The 22,606-nt window shown below is 45.1% G+C and overlaps 1 protein-coding gene across 1 annotated transcript in view; it reads left to right on the forward strand.

Moving 5' to 3' along the window:
• Positions 1-14,242: 14,242 nt before the first annotated feature.
• Positions 14,243-22,606, forward strand: part of LOC139273897 (usherin-like) — a 103,042-nt gene continuing 94,678 nt past the window's right edge. The window contains exon 1 of the mRNA XM_070890971.1: positions 14,243-14,431. Within this exon, the coding sequence (XP_070747072.1) occupies positions 14,243-14,431 (189 nt within the window). The remainder of the gene's footprint in view (positions 14,432-22,606) is intronic.

Raw genomic sequence — 22,606 nt, forward strand, 5'->3', positions numbered from 1 at the left:
AAAACCTGCTACTTCAACTATGATCAGAAGAACTCTTAAGCAAGAAGAAAAAGCACCTATTGCTTGGATGAGGAGCTAGATAGTGAGGTAGAAAAGAACTGCAACAGGTCAGAAAGAATCAAATGCAACAAGAAAACAAAGGAAGAAACAATGAATATTTTTTGTCGAAGAGATAAATGAATTGTAATGACTTATTGGCAAGGCGTTTTGTTTTTCAGTTAGCCAGAGCTAGAAAGTAACTCATTCCTGGCTCATTTCCAAATGGAATTTTCCAGACCTGCAGCAAATGTGTATTTTTGTTTTGCTTAATTATTAATTATTCCTATATTTATTACTGAGAATAATAGAGCGAATAGCCTCTGGATAAAGGCCAAATTCCCATTTTGTGTTTTTTTTAAGTTGTCTTTGAGTTTCTAAAGGATTATATGCTAGATCCTCTAAGTGTGGTTTATTTAGCATCCCACAAGTGTTCCCTTTGGAAATGCCCTTGGCAATAATCATACAAAATACATGAGAAAAGAGGAAATGTAAGTTGATTTTTGTCTCCCACAGGAAATGTTGTAAACTATATAATTGCTGAGTCGATTTATGCTCTCTCCTCCATCTGCTACAGACTCGTGAGTTTGCATTTGAATTTGAATTAAGTATGTGAAACAATTATACTCAAAGCCTACATTATGCAGCTGGTTCAGATACTGAGGGGTAGAAATTGGATCTCATTCCACACGTTTTACGAGCACAACGAGGGCCAATTTTTGGGACCAATGTCGCCTACACAAAGGTTGTCTGAAAGAGTTCCGATCCGATATTGGGTCAGGCGATTTTGTAGGCGTCTCTGGCAGTTGCCTATAAATGCGACTAAGTGGCCTAACACTTGTTTTAGGCCCCCCTGCTAAATTAAATATCACTGAGCAGAGCAGGAGCTGGGCCTGCTCTACTCTGAATTCTTAACCGGCCACCAGGGGTCCACAACTAAAAGACTGTAATCACCTGTGCCCGCCCCCCACCCCCCCCACCCAACTCCTCTGGATCCTAATCGACCACCCCACCCCCATTGCCGTTCATTCTTCAGGTCGCTGCCGATGACGCAAGCGGCCCGATAATCATTTCTGATTAGAGCAGGTCGAGTGTGGTCAGTGCTCCGATGATGGGGAGGTTGGACTGATCGAGGACACTAACTTTGGTGTGTCTGTCCTCCCAGAGGATTTGTAGGATCTTGCGGAGACAATGCTGGTGGTATATCTCCAGCGATTTGACGTGTCTACTGTACATGGTCCACGTTTCTGAGCAGAGCAGGAGCTTGATGCCTGATTTGAAGGTCTGATCTTCGAGCACTCTCTTGCTCAGGCGGCCGAAGGCTGTGCTGGCGCACTGGAGGCTGTCATGTATCTTACATGGCCACTGTTGGTACCATATCAAGGTGTGCCACCAGAGGGCACAGCAGTGGGAGACTTGTAGGTTACCTGTACATGTATGCCTGGCCAAGTATAAAAGGCAGGCCACCAGGTGTGATCCTCACTCTGGAGTTCATTAATAAAGGACTAAGGTCACTACAGTTCAAGTACAACAAATTGCCTCGTGGAGTCATTGTTAGAGCATCTAAGGACACAACAACTGGCGACGAGAATATGAACTTTCACGCGGAAATGGCTATCCTTGGTATGTTGTAGCAGTTCGCCGATGGTGATGATTGGGACGCCTTTGTGGAGAGGCTAGAACACTTTTTCACAGCAAACGACCTGGCAGGAGACGACCCGGCTGCACTGGCTGCTAAGTGCCACGCTATCCCGCTAACCAGTTGTGTGCCCAACGTCTATGGCCTCGTCAGGGACTTGCTGGCACCAGCGAAGACAACGACCAAGTAGTACAAGGAGCTTGTAACCCTGATCCAGGAGCAACCCAAGCCCAAGGAGAGCATCCTCACAGCCAGACACCGGTCCTATACCCACTGACGGCCCGAAGGCCAGGAAGTCGCAAAGTATGCCGCAGACCTCAGGAGGCTGGAGGCACCGTGCGAGTTCGGCAACCACCTTAACGAAGCACTGCAGGACATTTTTGTCATTGGAATTGGCCATGAGGGCCGCCTTCACAAGCTACTGTCGACGGATACCACAGTCACACTGCAGAAGGCCATCTCTGTGAGCTAGGCATTCATGACCTCGACCTGCGGCTCTAGGCAGATGTCTCACCCTCAGGACTTAAACCCGGCAGGTACTGTGCACAGAGTGGCGCCGTTCAGGAGCTGGACTGTAGAGATCGAATCCTCTCAGGGAAGAGAGAACAGGTCCCTGAGTCCCTTAACACAGAGTCCGCCGAGGGGGGCTAATCGAGTAGCACCATGCTGGCGTTACGGAGGGAATAACAGGGCTCACCAGTGCCGTTTTAAAGACTATGTTTGCAAAGGCTGCAGCACAAAGGGCCACCTCCAGTGAATGTGTAAGAGAAATAGGACTCACTGTGTCGATGAGGAGTTTGCAGATGGCCATGAATCCAGCGTGGATTATGAATTGTTAGAGAGAGAGGCAGCCTAGGGGAGGTACATAGCATGTTTACTTGCACCAACGAAGATGGAAGTTGAGATAGAGGGAAGTCCATTCTTCATGGAAGTGGACACGGGGGCGAGCCAGTCAGTGATGAATCAAGAAGGCTTTGAGAGACTATGGGACAATCCGGCTGAACGACCCGAGTTGGCCCCGGTTCAGGCAAAACTGCACACCTACACCAATGAAATTATCCCAGTCGTTGGTAGTGTGAATGTAAAGGTACTCCATGATGGCGCGGTGCACAAGTTACCTCTGTGGATTGTTGCAGGTGATGGACCAACGTTGCTCGGCAGAAGATGGATGGAGAAGATCCAGTGGAAGTGGGAAGATTTCACCCCTCCAGCAATCGAAGCCCTCTGTGCTCAGAGGCAAAGCAAGCCCTCGTCTGAGGGTGGGCCCAGGCCCGATGAGCTGACCAGCACGGCATCATTTAGCACGACTGCGTGGAGATGATCCAGCTGAGACAACCTGAACGCATCTTCCAGGCTCCAGTGGAAGGACTCAGGAGGGAGAAAATTGGATCCAGCAGCGACTTCCCAACTCCAGAGGCAGAACCCGGGGAGAAGAGGATCGCCGCAGTCGACATCGTGGATGAAGAAAAGATGGCGCCGCACCATGAGGTGATGCGCTGAAGACAAAGATGGCCGCGGCCAGACCACGAGGTGCAGTGCCGATGGAGCAACACGTGGCACCAAACGGAGAAGCGGATTGGGGTAAAGTAAGCAAGGCGCTCTCAAAGGAGTCCGGCAACCCACTACATTTAAAGGGACAGTTCCACACAATTAAGCAATGTAACAAGAATTGTAAGTTAGAGACTAAAGGTGTAACAGATTATGTAAAGTGTGTAGCTGACCATGTAAAATGTGTAACTGATAATCGGGATTGTATACATGCAACCAGCGAGGAAAAGTCGTGCGATTATGTACAATGTGGAATTGATGATTTGAACTGTGCATATGCAACCAGCGAGGAAAAGTCGCGCGATCGTGATCGGACCCCTACCGCGTCCATCATAAGTAAAGAAAAGTTGTGCAATGCAGGATTCCCACTGCACGCAGCCAATGCAGCGGGCAGACACCCATCAGCTACACACAGGTCCAGCAAGTACCCAATGCTGTAGCCTATGTCCCGGGGACCAGAATCATGCACCATGAAGTGTGGCCACAAGCAGCCAACACACACGAGCTGCTAAGCAAGTGACCTCAGCAGGGTAAAGGCACCGGTGGTGATACCATGCCCTGGGTCGGCTCCATCTCTCAGGCAATCGATGGCACCAACCGCCACGTGCCTGAAGGAGCAGACTGCACTAGGGCCATACCCCTAGATGTCACCCACCACTGTTTCCCCAGAGAAAACAAGCACCAGCCAGGATCTCAAACCAAGCGACGCTCAGGCCAGCAAATCAGTGGTTCCCTGCGCACTGCTAGACGACAGCTCCTCAGGGAGCAGCTGGGACCCAGGGAGCAAAGAAAGGACAGGAGGGTCACAGACATCTGTGAACCTGCCTGATGCTAGGGACCATGGCAACAGCCCCGAGAGCAGGCTACGTGAGCCAACCGGCTTCCCACTGCCAGCACCGGGCACTGAACTGCCACAGGACTGCAGGGTTATCACCCAGCAGCTCCAGAACTAGCTTGTCCTTACACACCGGGCACCGCATTGACAAGGCACCTAACACTCTTGTTGCACCACGGATACACTCACAAAAAACATGCAAAATCCACTTACCTGAGCTATGACCTGTGTACATGAATGGCGGGAGCCCCCGTCACACCAACGTGGGAGGGGGTGGCGGGGGAGCGGAGAATGGCGTGGTCAGGAACACACACACACAAACAGCAACCACCAGCACGCTACTACACCAACCATCCACCCAAGGTAGAGCCGGTCCGCTAGAGGTCTACCAGACAGAACCCATATAGAGCTAAGCCCAGAGCATAAGTAATGCAGAGGCGATTTGCACTGAGGGGGAGTGATGTCATGTATCATACATGGCCACTGTTAGTACCTTATCAAGGTGTGCCACCAGAGGGCACAGCAGTGGGAGACTTGTATGTTATCTGTACAGGTGTGCCTGGCCTCGTTGAAAAGACAGGCCACGAGGTGTGATCCTCTCTCTAAAGTTAACTAATAAAGGACTAAGGTCACTACAGTTCAAGTACAACACACTGCGTCGTGGAGTCATTGTTAGAACATCTAAGGACACAACAGAGGCGGTATTCAACCTCGTCTCCCCCTCACTGGCCACGGTCTGAGGCTGAACTGGATATTCGCAACTTCGCCGTCCTAGTTCATTCTGAGCAGACCTTCTGACTCCATATCCTCTCCATCACCAAGACCACTTACTTCCACCTCTGTAATCTTGCCCATCTTCGCCCCTGCCTCAGCCCACATGCTGCTGAAACCCTCATCCATGCTTTTGTTACTTTCAGGCTCAACTATTCTAATGCTCTCCTGGCTGGCCTTCCATTTTCCACCCTATCATAGAATCATACAAAGGTTAACAGCACAGAAGGAGGCCATTCAGCCCATCAAACCTGTGCCGGCTCTCTGCAAGAGCACCTCAGCTAGTCCCACTCCCCCGCCCTTTTCCCATAGCCCTGCAGAATTTTTTCCTTCAGGTACGTTGTGATAAAAGTAACCACTCAGGAGTCTACTGAGTTTAGCAAGAAAAGAGTTTATTCGAGCACAAGCAAAGGAGTGATCCTCAGGTGCCTGAGAAACCACACTCAACAATACAGAGTTTGCAGCATACCTTTATAATACACAAGTTACTGTAATTTGGGTTGCTTTGCTACAGTCATACATCAGTACACACTGTTTCAACACTTATACCCCTTCAATGGAGTTATTCAAGTCCCGCAGGTGTCTCCGTTATCTTAACTCCTTCTAGTCCAGGCCTCCTGTTTCCATGGCACCCGATCTGGCTTTCATTTCCTTATCTTCTCGTTCTGCACATAACAATGAGTAATTTTCCAAGCTTCTGAATAACACTTTAGTTTTTCCAAGCTTCTAAATATACTAGCTGTCTATAAAGATACCTGTAGTCAAGTATCCCAGCACGCCTTGGTTAAGAACCATTACCATCTACAGCGTTTATTTCAAATATACACTTTATTAACAATTCAAGCATTGCTATTATAATGTTAGTCTAGCTATTATAATTTTAGCCTAGCCCCACTTGAGTCCCTTCTTTTGGACCCCTGGTCAGGCCATCCTGATCCTCTACCTACCAATTACTCCAGGGATCCTTCTGGAGTTCAATGGGTTTCAGATCCTCTAATTTGATTTGACTTTCAAGTTCCTTTATGGCTTCACCAAGATCCTAATGACCTAGGCTGGTCCTGGAACCGCCATCTCTTTAGATAACAAAATCATCATATACATTTCCCAACTTCCACGTCCCAGGGAGGTTCATGGTTGCAGTAGATACCGGAGTATATCCTTTATTTGCCAGCATTACCATCTGCACCGCCTGTGATACCATCAGTCTCTGGTAGCAACATAGAAAGAGACTGACCAACAGGACCACTATAGACGCAACGGCCGCTGCCATCCTCCCTACTTCCCACCAATTATACTGCATTCTTTCCGCTCTGGCCCAGTTACTAGCAAAGTCCTCCAGCACTATAGCCACTCCCATGGCTAGATTCACCTCGTGATTGCTTGACCTCTGTTCAATGAACCCTCTGGTAGTGGCAAGGGCCCTTTCTATCGCCACCCATTCCACGGCGTTGTCGATATTTAATGTACCATTCCACCAGTACCATAGCTTCAGTAGGTTGGGGAGTAAAGCTGGAATTAGAAAGCGAAAATAAAGAAAGTGAGTTTGAAGGAGAGAGGAAAAAAGGGTTAAAAAAAACTAATTTAAAGGCACTTTGTCTAAATACATGTAGCATTTGTATTAAAATAGATGAGTTGACAGCACAAATTGAGAGATATGGGTATGATCTGATAGCCATTACAGGGATGTGGTTGCAAGGTGACCAGGACAGGGAATTAAATATTCAGGGGTATTTGACAATCTGGAAGGACAGACAGAAAGGAAAATGAGGTGGAGTAGCTCAATTGATAAAGGATGGTATCACTGCAATAGTGAGAAATGATATTGGCTCAAATGATCAGGATGTTGAAACAGTTTGGGTGGAGATAAGGAATAATAAGGGGAAAAAGTCACTGGTGGGCATAGTCTATAGGCCCCCTAAAAGTAGAAACTCTGTTGGTCGGAGCATAAACCAGGAAATAGTGGGAGCTTGTAAAAAGGGAACAGCAATAATCATTTAACCTCCATATTGATTGGACAAATCAAATTGGTCAGGATAGCCTTGAGGAGGAGTTCATAGAGTGCATAAGGCACGGGTTCCTTGAGCAGTATGTAACGGAACCAACCAGGGGGCAGGCTATCTTAGATCTGGTCCTGTGTAATGAGACAGGATTAATAAACAATCTCCTAGTAAAGGATCCCCTTGGAATGAGTGATCATAGAATGATTGAATTTCAAATTCAGAGGGTGAGAAAGTTGGATCTCTAACCAGCGTACTAAGCTTAAATAAAGGAAACTATGAAGATATGAGGGCAGAGTTGGCAAAAGTGGACTGGGAAAATAAATTAAAATGTAGGACGGTTGATGAACAGTGGTGTACATTTAAGGAAATATTTCACAACTCGCAAGAAAAATATATTCCAGTGAGGAGGAATGGGTGTAAGAGAAAAGATAGCCATCTGTGGCAAACTAAAGAAATAAAGGACGGTATCCAATTAAAACAAGGGCATCCAAAGTGGCCAAACTAGTGGGAGGACAGAAGATTGGGAAGCTTTTAAAAGCCAGCAAAGAATGACTAAAACGATGATTAAGAAAGGGAAGATAGACTATGAAAGTAAACAAGCACAAAATATAAAAAACGATAGCAAGAGTTTCTATAGGTATATAAAAAGGAAAAGAGTGGCTAAAGTAAATGTTTGTCCTTTAGAGGACGAGACTGGGGAATTAGTAATGGAGAAGATGGAGATGGCAGAAACTCTGAACAAATATTTTGTATCAGCCTTTACGGTGGAGGACACTAACAATATTCCAACAGTGGATAGTCAAGTGGTTATGGGGGGGTGGGGGGAAGGAACTTAAGACAATCACAATAACTAAGGAAGTGGTACTCAGTAAGATAATGGGACGAATGGCAGATAAATCTCCTGGACCTGATGGCTTGCATCCTAGGGTCTTAAGAGAAGTAGCGGCAAGGATTGTGAATGCATTGGTTGTAATTTACCAAAATTCCCTGGATTCTAGGGAGGCCCCAGCAGATTGGAAAACTGCAAATGTAACGCCCCTATTTAAAAAAGGAGGCAGACAAAAAGAAGGAAACTATAGACGAGTTAGCCTTGCATCTATGGTTGGGAAAATGTTGGAGTCCATTATTAAAGAAGCAGTAGCAGGACATTTGGAAAAGCAAAATTCAGTCAGGCAGAATCAGCATGGATTTATGAAGGGTAAGTCAAGTTTAGAATTCTTTGATGATGTAACGAACAGGGTGGATAAATGGGAACCAATGGATGTGGTGTATTTGGACTTCCAGAAGGCATTTGACAAGGTGCCACATAAAAGGTTACTGCACAAGATAAAAGTTCATGGGGTTGGGGGTAATATATTAGCATGGATAGAGGATTGGCTAACTAACAGAAAACAGAAAGTCGGGATAAATGGTTCATTCTCTGGTTGGCCATCAGTAACTAGTGGGGTGCCGCAGGGATCAGTGCTGGGACTCTAACTGTTTACAATCTATATTAACGACTTGGGAGGAAAAGCAATGTGTGAGGAGGACACAAAAAATCTGCAAAAGGACATAGACAGGCTAAGTGAGTGGGCAAAAATTTGGCAGATGGAGTATAATGTTGGAAAGTGTGAGGTCATGCTCTTTAGCAGAAAAAAAATCAAAGAGCAAGTTATTATTTAAATGGAGAAAGCTTGCAAAGTGCTGCAGTCTAGCGGGACCTGGGGGTACTTGTGCATGAAACACAAAAGGATAGTATGCAGGTACAACAAGTGATCAGGAAGGCCAATGGAATCTTGGCCTTTATTGCAAAGGGGATGGAGTATAAAAGCAGGGACGTCTTGCTCCAGCTATACAAGGTATTAGTGAGGCCACATTTGGACTACTGTGTGCAGTTTTGGTTTCCATATTTACGAAAGGATATACTTGCTTTGGAGGCAGTTCAGAGAAGGTTCACTAGGTTGATTCGGGAGATGAGGGGGTTGACCTATGAGGAAAGGTTGAGTAGGTTGGGCCTCTACTCATTGGAATTCAAAAGAATGAGGTGCGATCTTATCGAAATGTATGAGATTATGAGGGGGGCTTGACAAGATGGATGCAGAGAGGATGTTTCCACTGATAAGGGAGACTAGAACTAGAGGGCATGATCTTAGAATAAGGGGCCTCCCATTTAAAACTGAGATGAGGAGAAATTTCTTCTCTCAGAGGGTTGTAAATCTGTGGAATTCGCTGTCTCAGAGAGCTGGTACATTGAATAAATTTAAGACAGAAAAAGACAGTTTCTTAAACGATAATGGAATAAGGGGTTATGGGGAGCGGGCAGGGAAGTGGACCCGAGTCCATGATCGGATCAGCCATGATCGTATTAAATGGCGGAGCAGGCTCGAGGGGCCATATGGCCTACTCCTGTGCCTATTTCTTATGTTCTTTATGTTCTTATGGGCGAAGAGCAACCTCTGACCCCTTACTCAATTCTAATTCACAGTTCCGGTGTTCCACCTCTGCCCCGCCTGGGGTCTCCTTTACGTTGCTTACTTGAGGCGGAGGAATTCGTTCCGACGACTCATTTTATCAAGATATTGGCTAGCCCTCTTAATCTGGATTAGCAGTATACCCAGATCAATTCACTAACTCCGATATGCATATGCTTCATTACATTAACTTTGTCCTTTCTGACTGTTGGTATAATTTTGGCTTGTGCCTCAAAGTCTTGCTACACGGTTATATATTTATCAAATGCACTATCATTACAAGTTGGCGAACTACCAGAGTGTGTGAAATGACCTACCCCTGCACCTATTTTCTATGTTTCTCCTCACAATTTGCTTTCCCACCCATCTTTGTGTCATCATCAAACATAGTTACATTACACTCGGTGCCTTCATCCAAGTCATTAATATAGATTGTAAATAGTTGAGACCCCAGCAGCGAACCCTGCAGCACCCCACTAGTTACTGTTTGCCAACCGGGAAATGACTCATTTATCCCGGCTCTCTGTTTTCTGTCCGTTAGCCAATCCTCAATCCATGGTAATATATTACACCCAACCCCGTGAACTTTTATCTTGTGCAGTAACCTTTTATGTGGTACCTTATTGAATGCCTTCTGGAAATCCAAATACACCACATGCACTGGTTCCCCTTTATCCACCCTGTTCGTTTCATCCTCAAAGAACTCCAGCAAATTTGTCAAACATGATTTCCCTTTCATAAAGCAATGCTGACTCTGCTTGATTGAATTATGCTTTTCCAAGTGTCCTGCTACTGCTTCCTTAATAATGGAGTCCAGCATTTTCCCAAGGACAGACGTTAGGCTAACTGGTCTATAGTTTCCTGCTTTCTGTCTGCCTCCTTTTTTTAAACAGTGGCGTTACAATCTGCTGGGACTTTCCCAGAATCCAGGGAATTTTGGTAGATTACAACCCATGCATCCACTAACTCTGCAAGCCACCAGGTCCAGGGGACTTGTCCGCTTTTAATCGCATTATTTTACCGAGTACTACTTCTTTAGGTGATAGTGATTGTATTAAGTTCCTCCCTCCAGATAGCTCCTTGATTATCCCTGATTAGGATATTTTTAGTGTCTTCTACTGTGAAGACTGATACAAAATATTTGTTCAAAGTCTGTGCCATTTCCCTGTTCCCCATTATTAATTCCCCAGTCTCATCCTCTAGGGGACCAACGTTTACTTTAGCCACTCTTTTCCTTTTTATGTACCTGTAGAAACTCTTACTATCTGTTTTTATATTTCGTGCGAGTTTATTTTCACAATCTATCTTTCCTATTATTATTACTATTCATCTCATGAGTTCTGTAGTAGCCTTACTGTCTAATACAATATTAAAGATAGAAAACATAGATCAAACATTCCAACTTGATCCAAGTTATTAACATTTTTTTTTAAATTCTTTATAACCAGCTATATTGTGCCCAAATCTATTTTATAATTTCAAACTTATCACAAATCCAAAGAGCAGTACTGTTTCAGACAGGTTTTGTCAATGTTCAATTTATTTCCCAAAAAACTTTTCTCTTTATACACAGCCATTAACCCCTTCAGTTAGATTTTCCTTTCTCGAGTATTTGAATTGTAGCTCTACTTCAGAGCCCAAGGAGTTAATTTGTCATATCATAATAATGTCCAATATAAAATACATGTCAGCTGAATGGTTAATTTATTTCAAACATTCCCACTTGGGTCCATTCTTTATAATGCTTTTACATTCAAAACTTCCTCTCTCGATCTTACACATCAATTACAATTTCAAAAACAAGTGATAATTTATAAAGTGTCTTTAACACAAGTGCTCACAATTCAAGTGATCGTAATTCATTTCCAAGGCTACTTCCATATATTATCTAGTCTCCCCAAAATGGCATTGCTGTCTCTCATCAGAGAAAACAGCATGTTTCAAAATTCCAATTCAAATATTGCCAATCTTTTATTTAAATCTCTTTTACTGAACTAAAAGCTTTCACGTAATTTCAAATACAATTTTCCAAACAACCAAACAGCAACTTTTATTATTTTTAAGCAAAAAATCATTATTAAGCACAGGGTGTTTTCATTCATTTTTTTTTCAATATAAAAGTCTCATGTCCAGAACTAGGGACATTCATACTTTGAAATAACCAGAATTTCACCATGGCCACAGTGAAATGTGGGTTTTCATAATTAACCTCAATTATTCCAATTAAATTCAGACCAATATTTTTTTTTCATAGCCAATATATTAACTAAACACAATAGAGCAGATAAAATAAAACAAAGTAACGCAGTAAGTTATGTCAGTTTCCATATTCTTCTTTCTTCGGATGCCTTTCCAATTGACTGTAAAAATACTGAATATAACTGGATAAACATTAGTTTTTGTATTTAACAAACATTCTACACAAAAGGAAAAGAGGACGGAGCTTCCCTTAACTTGTAGCTTCGAGATATTTATGCAGGCTTTTTTTAAAAGAAAAAGGACATGTTTTTTAAAAAAAGAAAACACTAAAGAAGATGGTGCTTTTTAAATGTTCAAATTGATTTGCTTGCAATAACCAAATTGAAAAGACAGTGCTTTGCTACGTTTTAAGTTTTTTTTAGCAACTGTAGCTTCAAGGCTGAAGTTTTATCTTCTGTTAAATAACCCATCTTTTGTGCATTTCATGGCTCCGTAAATCATAATCAAAATAAACCCGGACCAGCATTTCTAACTTTAAATCTAATTCAATTCTAGGTACACAATTAATATTTTAACACTTAATTTATTCATACTTTCGTAACCTTCCCAGATCCAGTACAACATTACAAAGGGTTTAAAAAAAGGTTTCAGCTCTCTGTCCGAAAAGGTGGGCAGATCTAAAACTAACATACAGACACACTGTTTTCCTTTTAAACGACAGGCTTTCAGACAAATGAAAAATTCTTTCACACTCCAAACATTGAGTCAGGAAAACTTCCACACAAACACACACTGTCAGAAAAACTGAAAACTTTTCACCAACTCTACCATTGAGAGAAATCTATACCCAAGGGACTTTCACCCTTGAGAGCAATCTATACCCAAGGGACCACTTATCCTTTGAGAGCATTCTACACCCAAGGAGCTTTCAACCTTGAGAGCAATCTATACCCAAGGAGTGTAAGCAGTTTTGATCCTAGCCCAATTGCTAGACAGACGGTTCGAATCGCCCCCACCTTACAAAAGTTCGAGACCCGGGAATTATTATTTAGAGTGTAAGTGAAATGAGTCACGGACAGGAATGCTTCAGTGAAAAATCGTACTTATATTTATTTGGTCTAACATACATTGGCTAAAACATACAATACTAAATGCAATCACTGTCTCGGTGGAGAATAAAATCCAGGTTACAAACATACATACAGTACAGAAATGGGACCTAGTAACATGCAGTAATTCCCTGGTGGATTCTAACTCCACCCCTACCACTAATTACCCAGTCGAAGCTTCCTCCCCAGAATAGCCCTGAAAAGCTTCACTTCTGAGAAAACCCTGAGCCCTTCGTCTCACCCAGCTTGGGACACTCGTGACCATGCTCACCACCACATATAGCCGATCTCGATCGCTCTTCTCCTGGGGAACTGCGGCTTCCTCTTTGGTACATTGATCTTGGTGGAGTGAGAGGAAGTGAGAGCTCACTCTCGATACAAGCTGCAAGCTCCAAGCTTCACTCCAAGCTCCAAGCTCCAAGCTCCAAATAAAGTAGAAAGACCCTGTCTTTCTGGGAATCTTGCCACCCCTATCTTTCCCACCAATCTTTAAAATCCCTTTGTTTCTAAGCACGGGTACTTAGTCAGTGATGGGCCATCCAACCCATGTGTATTGGGCTGATGGTTCTTAATCTGGACATCTCTCTCAGTCTTTGTGTTGGGAAAAACACGGCTCCTCTTTGGCTGGCCAGGCTAGTGGGTTCATTGTTCTGCTCTTCTTCTGAGGTGGAGGTGAGAAGTGCTTTCGCATATTAGAGTAGCTTTGTCAGTGGTCCCCATTCCTGGCCGACAGCTCTTTTGTCAATATTCATGGCCCTCTTCCTTTAGCTGGGACTGGTGGGCAAACCAGTTCTGGATGACTGGCAGTTCTTTTGTCATAGCTAACTGCCATGCGATCTCTGAAGTTTTAACAAAACCAGCTTTTTCACATATCTGCACAGGGTGACCCCATAAAATCTACAAAATATTCTCGACTGAGTCCATTCTTTAAACAGAAACTTTGCGATCTCTTCAGTCTCTCGTTCTTTCCATAAAGCATCACTCGACGAGATAGCAAAAGCCAAAGTCTCCCACAAGTGAAGCTGTTCCCTTGATTTTACTTAAGTACCCCAGGACTGTACCGCTTACAGCGTGTCACAGTTCCCTTCCACAGAATCAAGACATCATTGCTTAACACATGGTTGGGTTCCACTCCACGAGACGTTACAAAAACAAAACCCACTGCGCACATCGCACCATACAGTATTGACAGGTGATAACACATTACAAAAATCACAACTGCGCACATCGTGCCATGCAGAGTGTAAACTATAATCAGAGTATACAATACACTTGCTGACAGAACTTTGGTACATTACAAGTTTAAGAAGGGAGAAACCATCATCAACATAAATCAATTACACCTCTCCGGGTCCATCTAACACCCCTTGTCACTGACCTCGGAGCATCTGGCTCCATCGCCTGCAGCTGGTGTAAAACAAGTAGCCTACAAGCAACAATTGTATGATAACTAATGCATGGGAACAGAAGCGGATCCAGGCAGGAATCTCTACACTCAGACCGATGTCCCACCACAGTGGCGAGACAATTCCCTTGATCTCCTCCCCCAGTTCTACTGCCTTTTGCTCTAAAGTGTAAAATTGTTTCTGGGAGAGCTTGACGGCCTTTATTAACTCAGTGAGGTGTTCCGGCAGAAAAGAGATCGGGTACCCGAAATGCTCCATATAGTCCTGGAGGTGAAGGTGTTGTTCAGTGAGGTGAATGGTCAAAGGTTCGGGGATAGGAGTAATTCGCTCTTGTGCCACTTGAACCTCGGCCTCGGGTTTGAAACAAAAACTGCTGTCGCTCACCGGACACCACATGTCCTGGCTGTGCCGGTAGCGGAGCGCACTTGTGGTGACACAGTATGTCCCACTCCCCATGTGTGCTACCTGTGGAAGTACGTGATTTGGTGCCATCACTTCCATGGTGCAATTGATAGGTTCCGCGCCTGCAGAAGCTGCAGGCTTTAAATCGGCACACTGTACGCTCCAGGATCCCATTCGGTCAGGGCTAGGGGCTGCGTGCTTCAGGCCCCTCCCACACAGCCATAGAATCTGGGAGCCAGGAGCTATTGCGCACTCGCGCAGCTGCCAGCACTCTTTTTGGCCCAGGGCTGTAGCTCGCCCCCCCCCCCCCCCGCTGTTGTGCTGAATCACGCTGACTGATGAACAGGCCTGCTGCACTCGGAGAATCGAGAGGTAAGTTTTTAGCACGCTTTTCATTCCACAAAATAGGCGGACCTCTCGGAGGTGCGCCGTTCTAGCAGATATCGGAAACTTGGGCCCCTTATAACTCAGCTTATTCGGGACTGATGATTAATGAAAATCCAGAATCTAAAGCAAGCTGTCATGGGGTACCATATGGACACCTACAGTGGACACAGGATGCTAGTGGTTACGTTATTGGGTTAGCAACCCATAGGTGGTGAGTTACAATTCCACCAATATAAAATTCAAATCAATAAATCTGGTAGTTATGGGTGAGCACCAGAAAAATAACCATGAGTACTTGCAGATTGTTGTAAAGTGCTGCCATTCATACCTGATCTGGCCAACACAGACATTTTCTGACGAAGACCATTGTGGGAGTAGCATTCTTAAGGACCGCAATGGTTTGAGGAAACTACCACATTTTCAGACTACTAGAAATGGGCTAGACAAATGAATCCTTCCCGTCCTCTAACCTGGGGAAGCCTCAGGACTAAATGGCTGCCCTTCTAAGTTCTACAAGGCTCTGCTTGCAAAACTTACTACTCTTCTACTGAAACTCCTCCACTGAATGCTGCATAAAAACAGGCACCTTCAAGGCAACTGTAATTGTATCAACACATAGAAAAGGCAAGGACTCTACCAATGATCATCATATGGATAAAAAGACATGCACTTATATAGTGCTTTTCACAACCTCATGGTGCCCCAAAGGGCTTTACAGCCAATGAAGTGGAGCTGAGTCCATGATCTCATTGAATGGCGGAGCAGGCTCAAGGGGCCAAATGGCCTATTCCTGCTCCTATTTTTTATGTTCTTATGTAAGTACTTTTAAAGTGTAGTGACTGTTGTAATGTAGGAAACACAGCAGCCAATTTCCACACAACAAGATCCCACAAACAGCACTGTTTTTGTTATGGTGATTGAGGGATAAATATTGACCAGGACACCGGGGATAACTCCTCTGCTCTTCTTCAAAATAATGCCATGGGATCATTTTTTATTCTTTCATGGGATGAGAACGTCGCTGGCGAGACCAGCATTTATTGCCCATCCCAATTTACCCTTGAGAAAGTGGTGGTGAGCTGCCTTCTTGAACCGCTGCAGTCCTTGTGGTGAAGGTACTCCCACATTGCTGTTAGGGAGGAAGTTCCAAGATTTTGATCCAGCGACAATGAAGGAATGGTGATATGCTTCCAAGTCAGGATTGTATGTAACTTGAAAGGAAACTTGCAGGTGATGGTGCTCCCATGTGCCTGCTGCCCTTGTCCTTCTAGGTGGTAGAGGTTACGGGTTTGGGAGCAGCTGGCGAAGAGGCCTTGGCGAGTTGCTGCAGTGCATCTTGTAGATGGTACACACTGCAGCTACAGTGCGCCGGTGGTGGAGGGAGTGAATGTTTAAGGTGGTGGATGAGCTGCCAATCAAGTGGGCTGCTTTGTCCTGGATGGTGTTGATCTTCCTGAATGTAGTTGGTGCTGCACTCATGCAGGCAAGTGGAGAGTATTACATCACACTCCTGACTTGTGCCTTGTAGATGGTGGAAAGACTTTGGGGAGTCAGGAGGCGAGACACTCGCCACAGAATACTTAGCCTCTGACCTGCTCTTGTCGGCACAGAATTTATATGGCTGGTCCAGTTATGTTTCTGGTCAATGGTGACTCCCCAGGATGTTGATGGTGGGGGATTCAGTGATGGAAATGCCATTGAACACAAAATATCACTGTATTCTGATGATGTACCACTGTATGTAGCCAACCATCTCACTCTCCAACACCTTTCAAAGTAAATGAATAGTAAAATCAGGTGGGATGTTAGCAGGCAGCCTGATATTCAGTTCTTCAAATGAATAAGCTGCCTGTAGAGCTGGGATTTCTTCTTATGTGGCTTGGTGTCAAATTTTTTGTCTTATAATATTCCTGTGAAACGCCTTGGGACGTTTTACTATGTTAAAGGTGCTATATAAATACAATTTGTTGTTAGCCATCAAAGAATTTGGATGACTGATAAGCTCAACTGAGGGAATATCCCTCACACTGAAGATTGTCATACAAATGTAGGAGTCTGATTCCTTCATATGGTTAGGAACCAACTTTACATAGGATTGCATAAGATATTTGACACAGAAACAGGCCATTCGGCCCAACCAGTCCATGCCGGCGTTTGTGCTCCACTTGAGCCTTCTTCCGTCTTTCCTCATTTAAATCTATCCGCAGAACTCTCTATTCCCTTCCCCCTCATATGCTTATCTAACCTCCCCTTAACTGCATCTATAATATTCGCTTTAACTACTCCCTGTGGTAGCGAGTTCCTCATTCTCATCACTCTTTGGCTAAAGAAGTTTCTTCTGAATTCCCTATTGGATTTCTTGATGATTATCTTATATTGATGGCCTCTTCCCCACAAGTGGAAACACTCTCTCTGTATCCACTCTATCCAAACCTTTCATAATTTTAAAGACCTCTATTAGATCAAGAGAAAAGAGACCCAGCCTGTTCATCCTTTCCTGATATGTATACCCTTGCATTACCTTTGTAAATCTTCTCTGCACCCTGCCCAATTTAGATACTCAGGCTCCAAATTTCAATAGCAGTTGGCTAGCCTTTCACCATAACTTTAGCGAGAAACCAATAGAATTCTGAAGGAAATGGGAAAGACCAGTTATGTTGGGTCTCCACTGTATCCATCAGATTCTGCATTGTCTTGCAAGGGGTGGAACTTGCATCTGCCCCATAAAAGGCAGTGATTTGCTGGAGGTGGGGCCAGCGGCAGGGAATCTCTCAGCTGGGTAGTCTCACTCCTGACCCTGGATGGGGACACGTTGGGGGTGTAATTTTAACTTAACCCACAGTTTCAGTTCAGGCATTTTACACCTCGCTCAATTTTACTTTCCACTGACTTCAGCGGGCAAACTGAACCTATCTGTTTCTCACCCAGTGGGTTGAATTAAAATTTCCCCCGGTGTATCAGTGGCAGCCAGTATGCCAAGAGATATGAGACATCCTGGCCTCCACAAGTGCACATGTAGGACATCATCATCATAGGCGGTCTCTCGAAACGAGGATGACTTGCTTCCATGCCAAAAAAAAGGATGAGTTCACAGGTGTTTCGAAAGAAGAACCCGAACTACATCCTCAAGGGTGGAAGATGCCTGTGCGTGGATTTTTTTTAACGTATGGTGGCCGTTGCACACCAGCCACCGCATGGGCTTGGCAGAGCTAGGTCTTGGTCCAGTGGCAAGGATTACCCAGGACAACTGGAGATCTGCTCTGCTGCACGGATGCAGTGCGCACATTTATCACAGTGTGGGCTGGCCCGTGCTATCCCTGGGCCCCTAGCCCCCAACTCACGATTCCCCTGCGCCCCGATCACATCCTTCCACAGTCTCTCACAGCTCCTTCGTCCCGACCTTGCCGCTCCTGTTGTATCTGCCCACGCTCCAATCACCGACCTGGACCTTGATGACATCACTCTTCGCTGCCGTTGCCCTCCTGCACCAGCTCGCGCTGTACCTTGTAGTGGCACGCCTCCACGCTGCTCCCAAGGCCACTCGCCGTTCCTTTTATGGCCCCGACCTGCCGCTGATGGTCTCTCGCAGGTCGGGGCCTCCACGCTCCACATGTGGGCTACATTGGTGGTGTCTACACCTGGCAAGCAGCTTGAATCCCCAAAGAGGACAATTTTAAAAATAAACTTTCTGGATTGGCCCCCTCGCTCAGGGGCTAGTTTCTCTTGCCACTTTTTTAACAGAAGCATGAAGCCATTTATTTAAAATCAATAATATTCACTCATCCTTATCTCTCCTGAAGCTACTTAAAATTGTTTATTTAAAATAGCTAAATTAGCATACCCCCAACCAAGATGCATATTGAATTATAGGAACAGGATACTATAGTTATATTGAGGTGACTAGCACTGTTTTTATTTTTATATTTAAAATACCTGTAACTGTCCCATGTAAATTATTTTGTTTTGTAGCAGATTTTAAATGCTGGATATGTGCCAAGTGTCAAAAATGAAAATTTTCTGGGTGACCTTAACCCCAGCTGCTGCTCCTACAGAAAATAAACCAAGCAATTCTGGGCTTTTCAGGTCATGCCCCTGCATTCAGTCATTCGGTAAAGTGGTTCAGGCGATTGTAAAAACCATGACCAATCTTGCATTTCCAGAGGACACAACCCAGTGGTTTTTGGGTCTATGCACTGGAGAGTGAGACCCACCCCTCAGAATGAGCAAGATGCAACAGATTTAGTTAATAACTTCAAGTAAATGCCCCATTTCTCTGCAGTCCTCCCCACAGAAAACTTGTGCTTAAAGCACAAATGGGATATGTCCCAGTTAGAAAGAGTATATATATTCAGCCATCACCTGGAATAGGAGAAATGCCAAGCAGTCTTGGTCACATTCATGAAGGCTTACTCAGCATAAACACACCCATCCCAGCATAATGCCACACCCACTGACAGCGAAGGACAATGAACCCAACTGACAGGCCTGATTTTAACTGCAAGCCAGTTTTTGGCAGGTACACAGTGGTGTGAGTTAGAAACACACCTGCTACTCCAGAAATTATGCCCAGAGTATTGTAATTACCGCAAAGCGGCCGAAAATTGCATGGCTGACCACCGAGACCAGGCAGGTGACAGGTTCGGCTGCCTAGACCATCCCGCTAAAGTTTCGCTATCGGGAAGCGAGGCAAGACTGTGGCAGCGAAGACATAAGCTTTCCTCGTGGGGGTCACTCCTGTTCCTCCGAGCCCCACAAGAAAAGTTTTTTAAAAAGTACAGAAGAAACTTATCTTTTTGGGCCTCTTCATGCCACAATCCTCTCCTCATTGTATTCACCTGGTGGAAAACTTACTGCTGTTTCCTGCTCTGAAAACCTGATGGCGTCATCAGGACCCGGCATGCATATTTAAAAAGGACCCTGCCAGCTTTGGGCGTGAGTCTTTGTTGCCTGCTCAGTTGAGTAGGTTAAAATTGGGAACCGTCAGTCTCCAGGGCGGGTAAGTAACCTGAGCGATTTTAACTGCCCACCTGTTCAGTTTCCGCTGGGCGGGTTGGGTTAAAATCACCCCGTTACTAGTTATCAGGGCCTTTCCTCTTTTCACCTGACCTAACTAATACCCAAAATCTAGTAACAAGTAAAATGTCTCAACTCCGAAACTAGTATTGCTCATAGTGCAAGTAAAATCATTCTAATACAAAAGCAAAATACTGCGGATGCTACAATCTGAAATAAAAACAGAAAATGCTGAATTTAAAAAAAAAATTCATTCTAAGATGTTTAAATGGAGTCATCCCACAGTACCATGCAATGAAAATGTACAGTGGCCTCATAATATATATGTGTGGTTCTATGCTCTTGAGAACTAAATAAAACAAAATCCTCTCCACCATCAGCACTTATCCTTCTCTTAAGCATTGACCCTTCTGCTGTGGTGGGTAGTTAATTTGACTACTTACATCTTACAGGAATTGGCCCAGAGGTGTGTTTGAGTCATGCAGCAGCATATGCGAGTGAATTGTTAGCTTTTATCCATTTATCCTGCATATCCAGATTGAAATGAATACAAAACAGATGCCTGTATCTTCATGTAGAAAAATATGAACAGAATGATGGCCACATGCAAGTTAATTGATTTTTTTTAAATAATTGTCCTCAGTTTCTTCCTATTTCCTGTTCGTCTTCTTAAGGCACTAACTTCTTGCTGAGGTACAGTTCCACAAGTGACACATACTTCTGGTACCTCATCCAAGAAACTAACCTTCAGGTATAAATTTTGATAGTGCATGTCATCAGTCATCCAACAGTGGAAGAACATCATAATTGAGCTTTATCCTACCTTAAACCAATGTCCACATACACATTTATTGCCAGCAGGAGTCACTGGAAAATAATGTGAGTGATAAATAAAGCTGGAAACAGCAGGTTAGCAAATACAGGATACTAGGTTGGTAGAAGTAGAAGTCACCCAGAAAGAGTGTTTGGGGGCTCTGGATGGTGGTACAGGAGGAGGTAAATAGGCAAGAGTTGCATATCGTGCAGTCGCATGGGAGGATACCAAGAGAAGGAGAGCAGGGAGGATAAGATGTGTTTGACAGTAGGATTGTGTGGATATGTTTTATATATTTGCTGCTCACAATGTAGTCTCCTCTACATTGGGGAGACTAAACGCAGGTTGGGTAATTGTTTTGCTAAACACTTCAATTCTGTCTGCAAATGCGACCCTGAGCTCCGAGTCACTTGCCACTTTAATTCTCCATCCCAATTCCATCCTGACCTCTCTGCCCTTGGACTTCTACACTGTGCCAATGAACCTTAACGCTAGCTCGCAGGACTGCACCTCATCTTTCGACTAAGTACTTTGCAGTCTTCTGGCCTTAACATAGAGTTTCACAACTTCAGACCTAAACTACAGCTCCTACTTTTTTTCTGACAGCAAGTGCTGGTAATGTAGGGGCCAAGTTTCGGCCTGAGTTGCTCCTGTTTTTTTGGAGCAACTGGTTTAGAATGAAGTATCTTAGAAATTGTAATTCTTGGCATTTAGTTTGCTCCAGTTCTAGTCAGTTAGAACAGTTTCAGTTTGGAACAGATCTTTTTTTTCAAAAGGGGGCGTGTCCGGCCATTTACGCCTGTTTTGAAAGTTTAGGCAGTGAAAACTTACTTCAAACTAACTTAGAATGGAGTAAGTGTAGATTTTTGTACGCTCAGAAAAACCTTGCCTACGCTTAGAAAATCAGGCGTAGGTTACAAATCAGGCGTAGGGAATGGGGGGGGAGGTTTAAAGGGAAGTTTACAAACATTAAACACTTCAGTTTTACAAATAAAGAGCCATCATCAATAATAAATGATAAATACATCAATAAATCAACCAATAAATCAATCAAAAAAATTACTAAAAAATAAAAAAAAATTAAAAAATCAATAAATAAAACATTTTCTACTTACCGACTGCAGCACCGGGAGTCCTCCAACAGTGTGCTGGGACGGCCCCCCCCAGTGTGTCTCTGTCAGTGTCTCTATCTCTCTGTCTGTCTATGAGTGTGTCTCTAACTCTCTGTCTGTCAGTGTCTGTGTTTCTGACAGCGAGGGGGGAGGGAGGGGGGGGGAGGAGGGGGGAGTGGAGGTGGGGAGGGGGGAGTGGAGGTGGGGAGCGCCGGTCGGGTCCGGGGTCGGGAGGGAGGAGGGGGGGAGCGCGGATCCAGTCCGGGGGCGGGTCAGGTCGGGTCCGGAGGCAGGGGGGGGAGCGGGAGTTGAGTCGAGTCGGGTCAGGTCGGGTCCGGTCCGGGGGGGAGCGGTGGTCGGGTCCGGGGGTGGGGGGCGGGGGAGGCGGGGTGGGTGGGGGGAGAGTCGAGTCAGGTCGGGAGGAAGCAGGAGCTGGGCATGGGAGGCAGCCTGATCCACGCAGCCCCAATGAGGCCATTGGGCCAGGGCTAGGGGCTGCGTGCTTTGGGCCCCTCCCATACAGTTTTGGGCACCTGGAGCTACTGCACATGTGCGCCCACTGTAGCGCGCATGTGCAGAGGTCCCAGCACTGTTTTCAGTGCAGGGACCTGGCTCCGCCCCCCATAGCTCGTGCTGCACCTCGCCCAGCTCCAGAGGACCAGCAGGGAGCCGGAGAATAGGTAAGTTTTTTTTAGGCGCACTTTGTGGCATGATAAACGGGCGTCCAGATCGGGGCTACACCGTTCTAGGCGCGGCCCGAAACTTGGGTCCCTAGCAGCAGCATTTCTGAGGATGGGGGCAGTTGTGGTTTGGTGTACTGGGCTGGGGCCCCCCCTATCAGTACATGGCCTGTGGGATGGTCTGCATCCCAGTGTTTACCTGCCT

The sequence above is a fragment of the Pristiophorus japonicus genome, chromosome 9 (assembly GCF_044704955.1).
Source record: "Pristiophorus japonicus isolate sPriJap1 chromosome 9, sPriJap1.hap1, whole genome shotgun sequence".
Classification (NCBI taxonomy): domain Eukaryota; kingdom Metazoa; phylum Chordata; class Chondrichthyes; family Pristiophoridae; genus Pristiophorus; species Pristiophorus japonicus.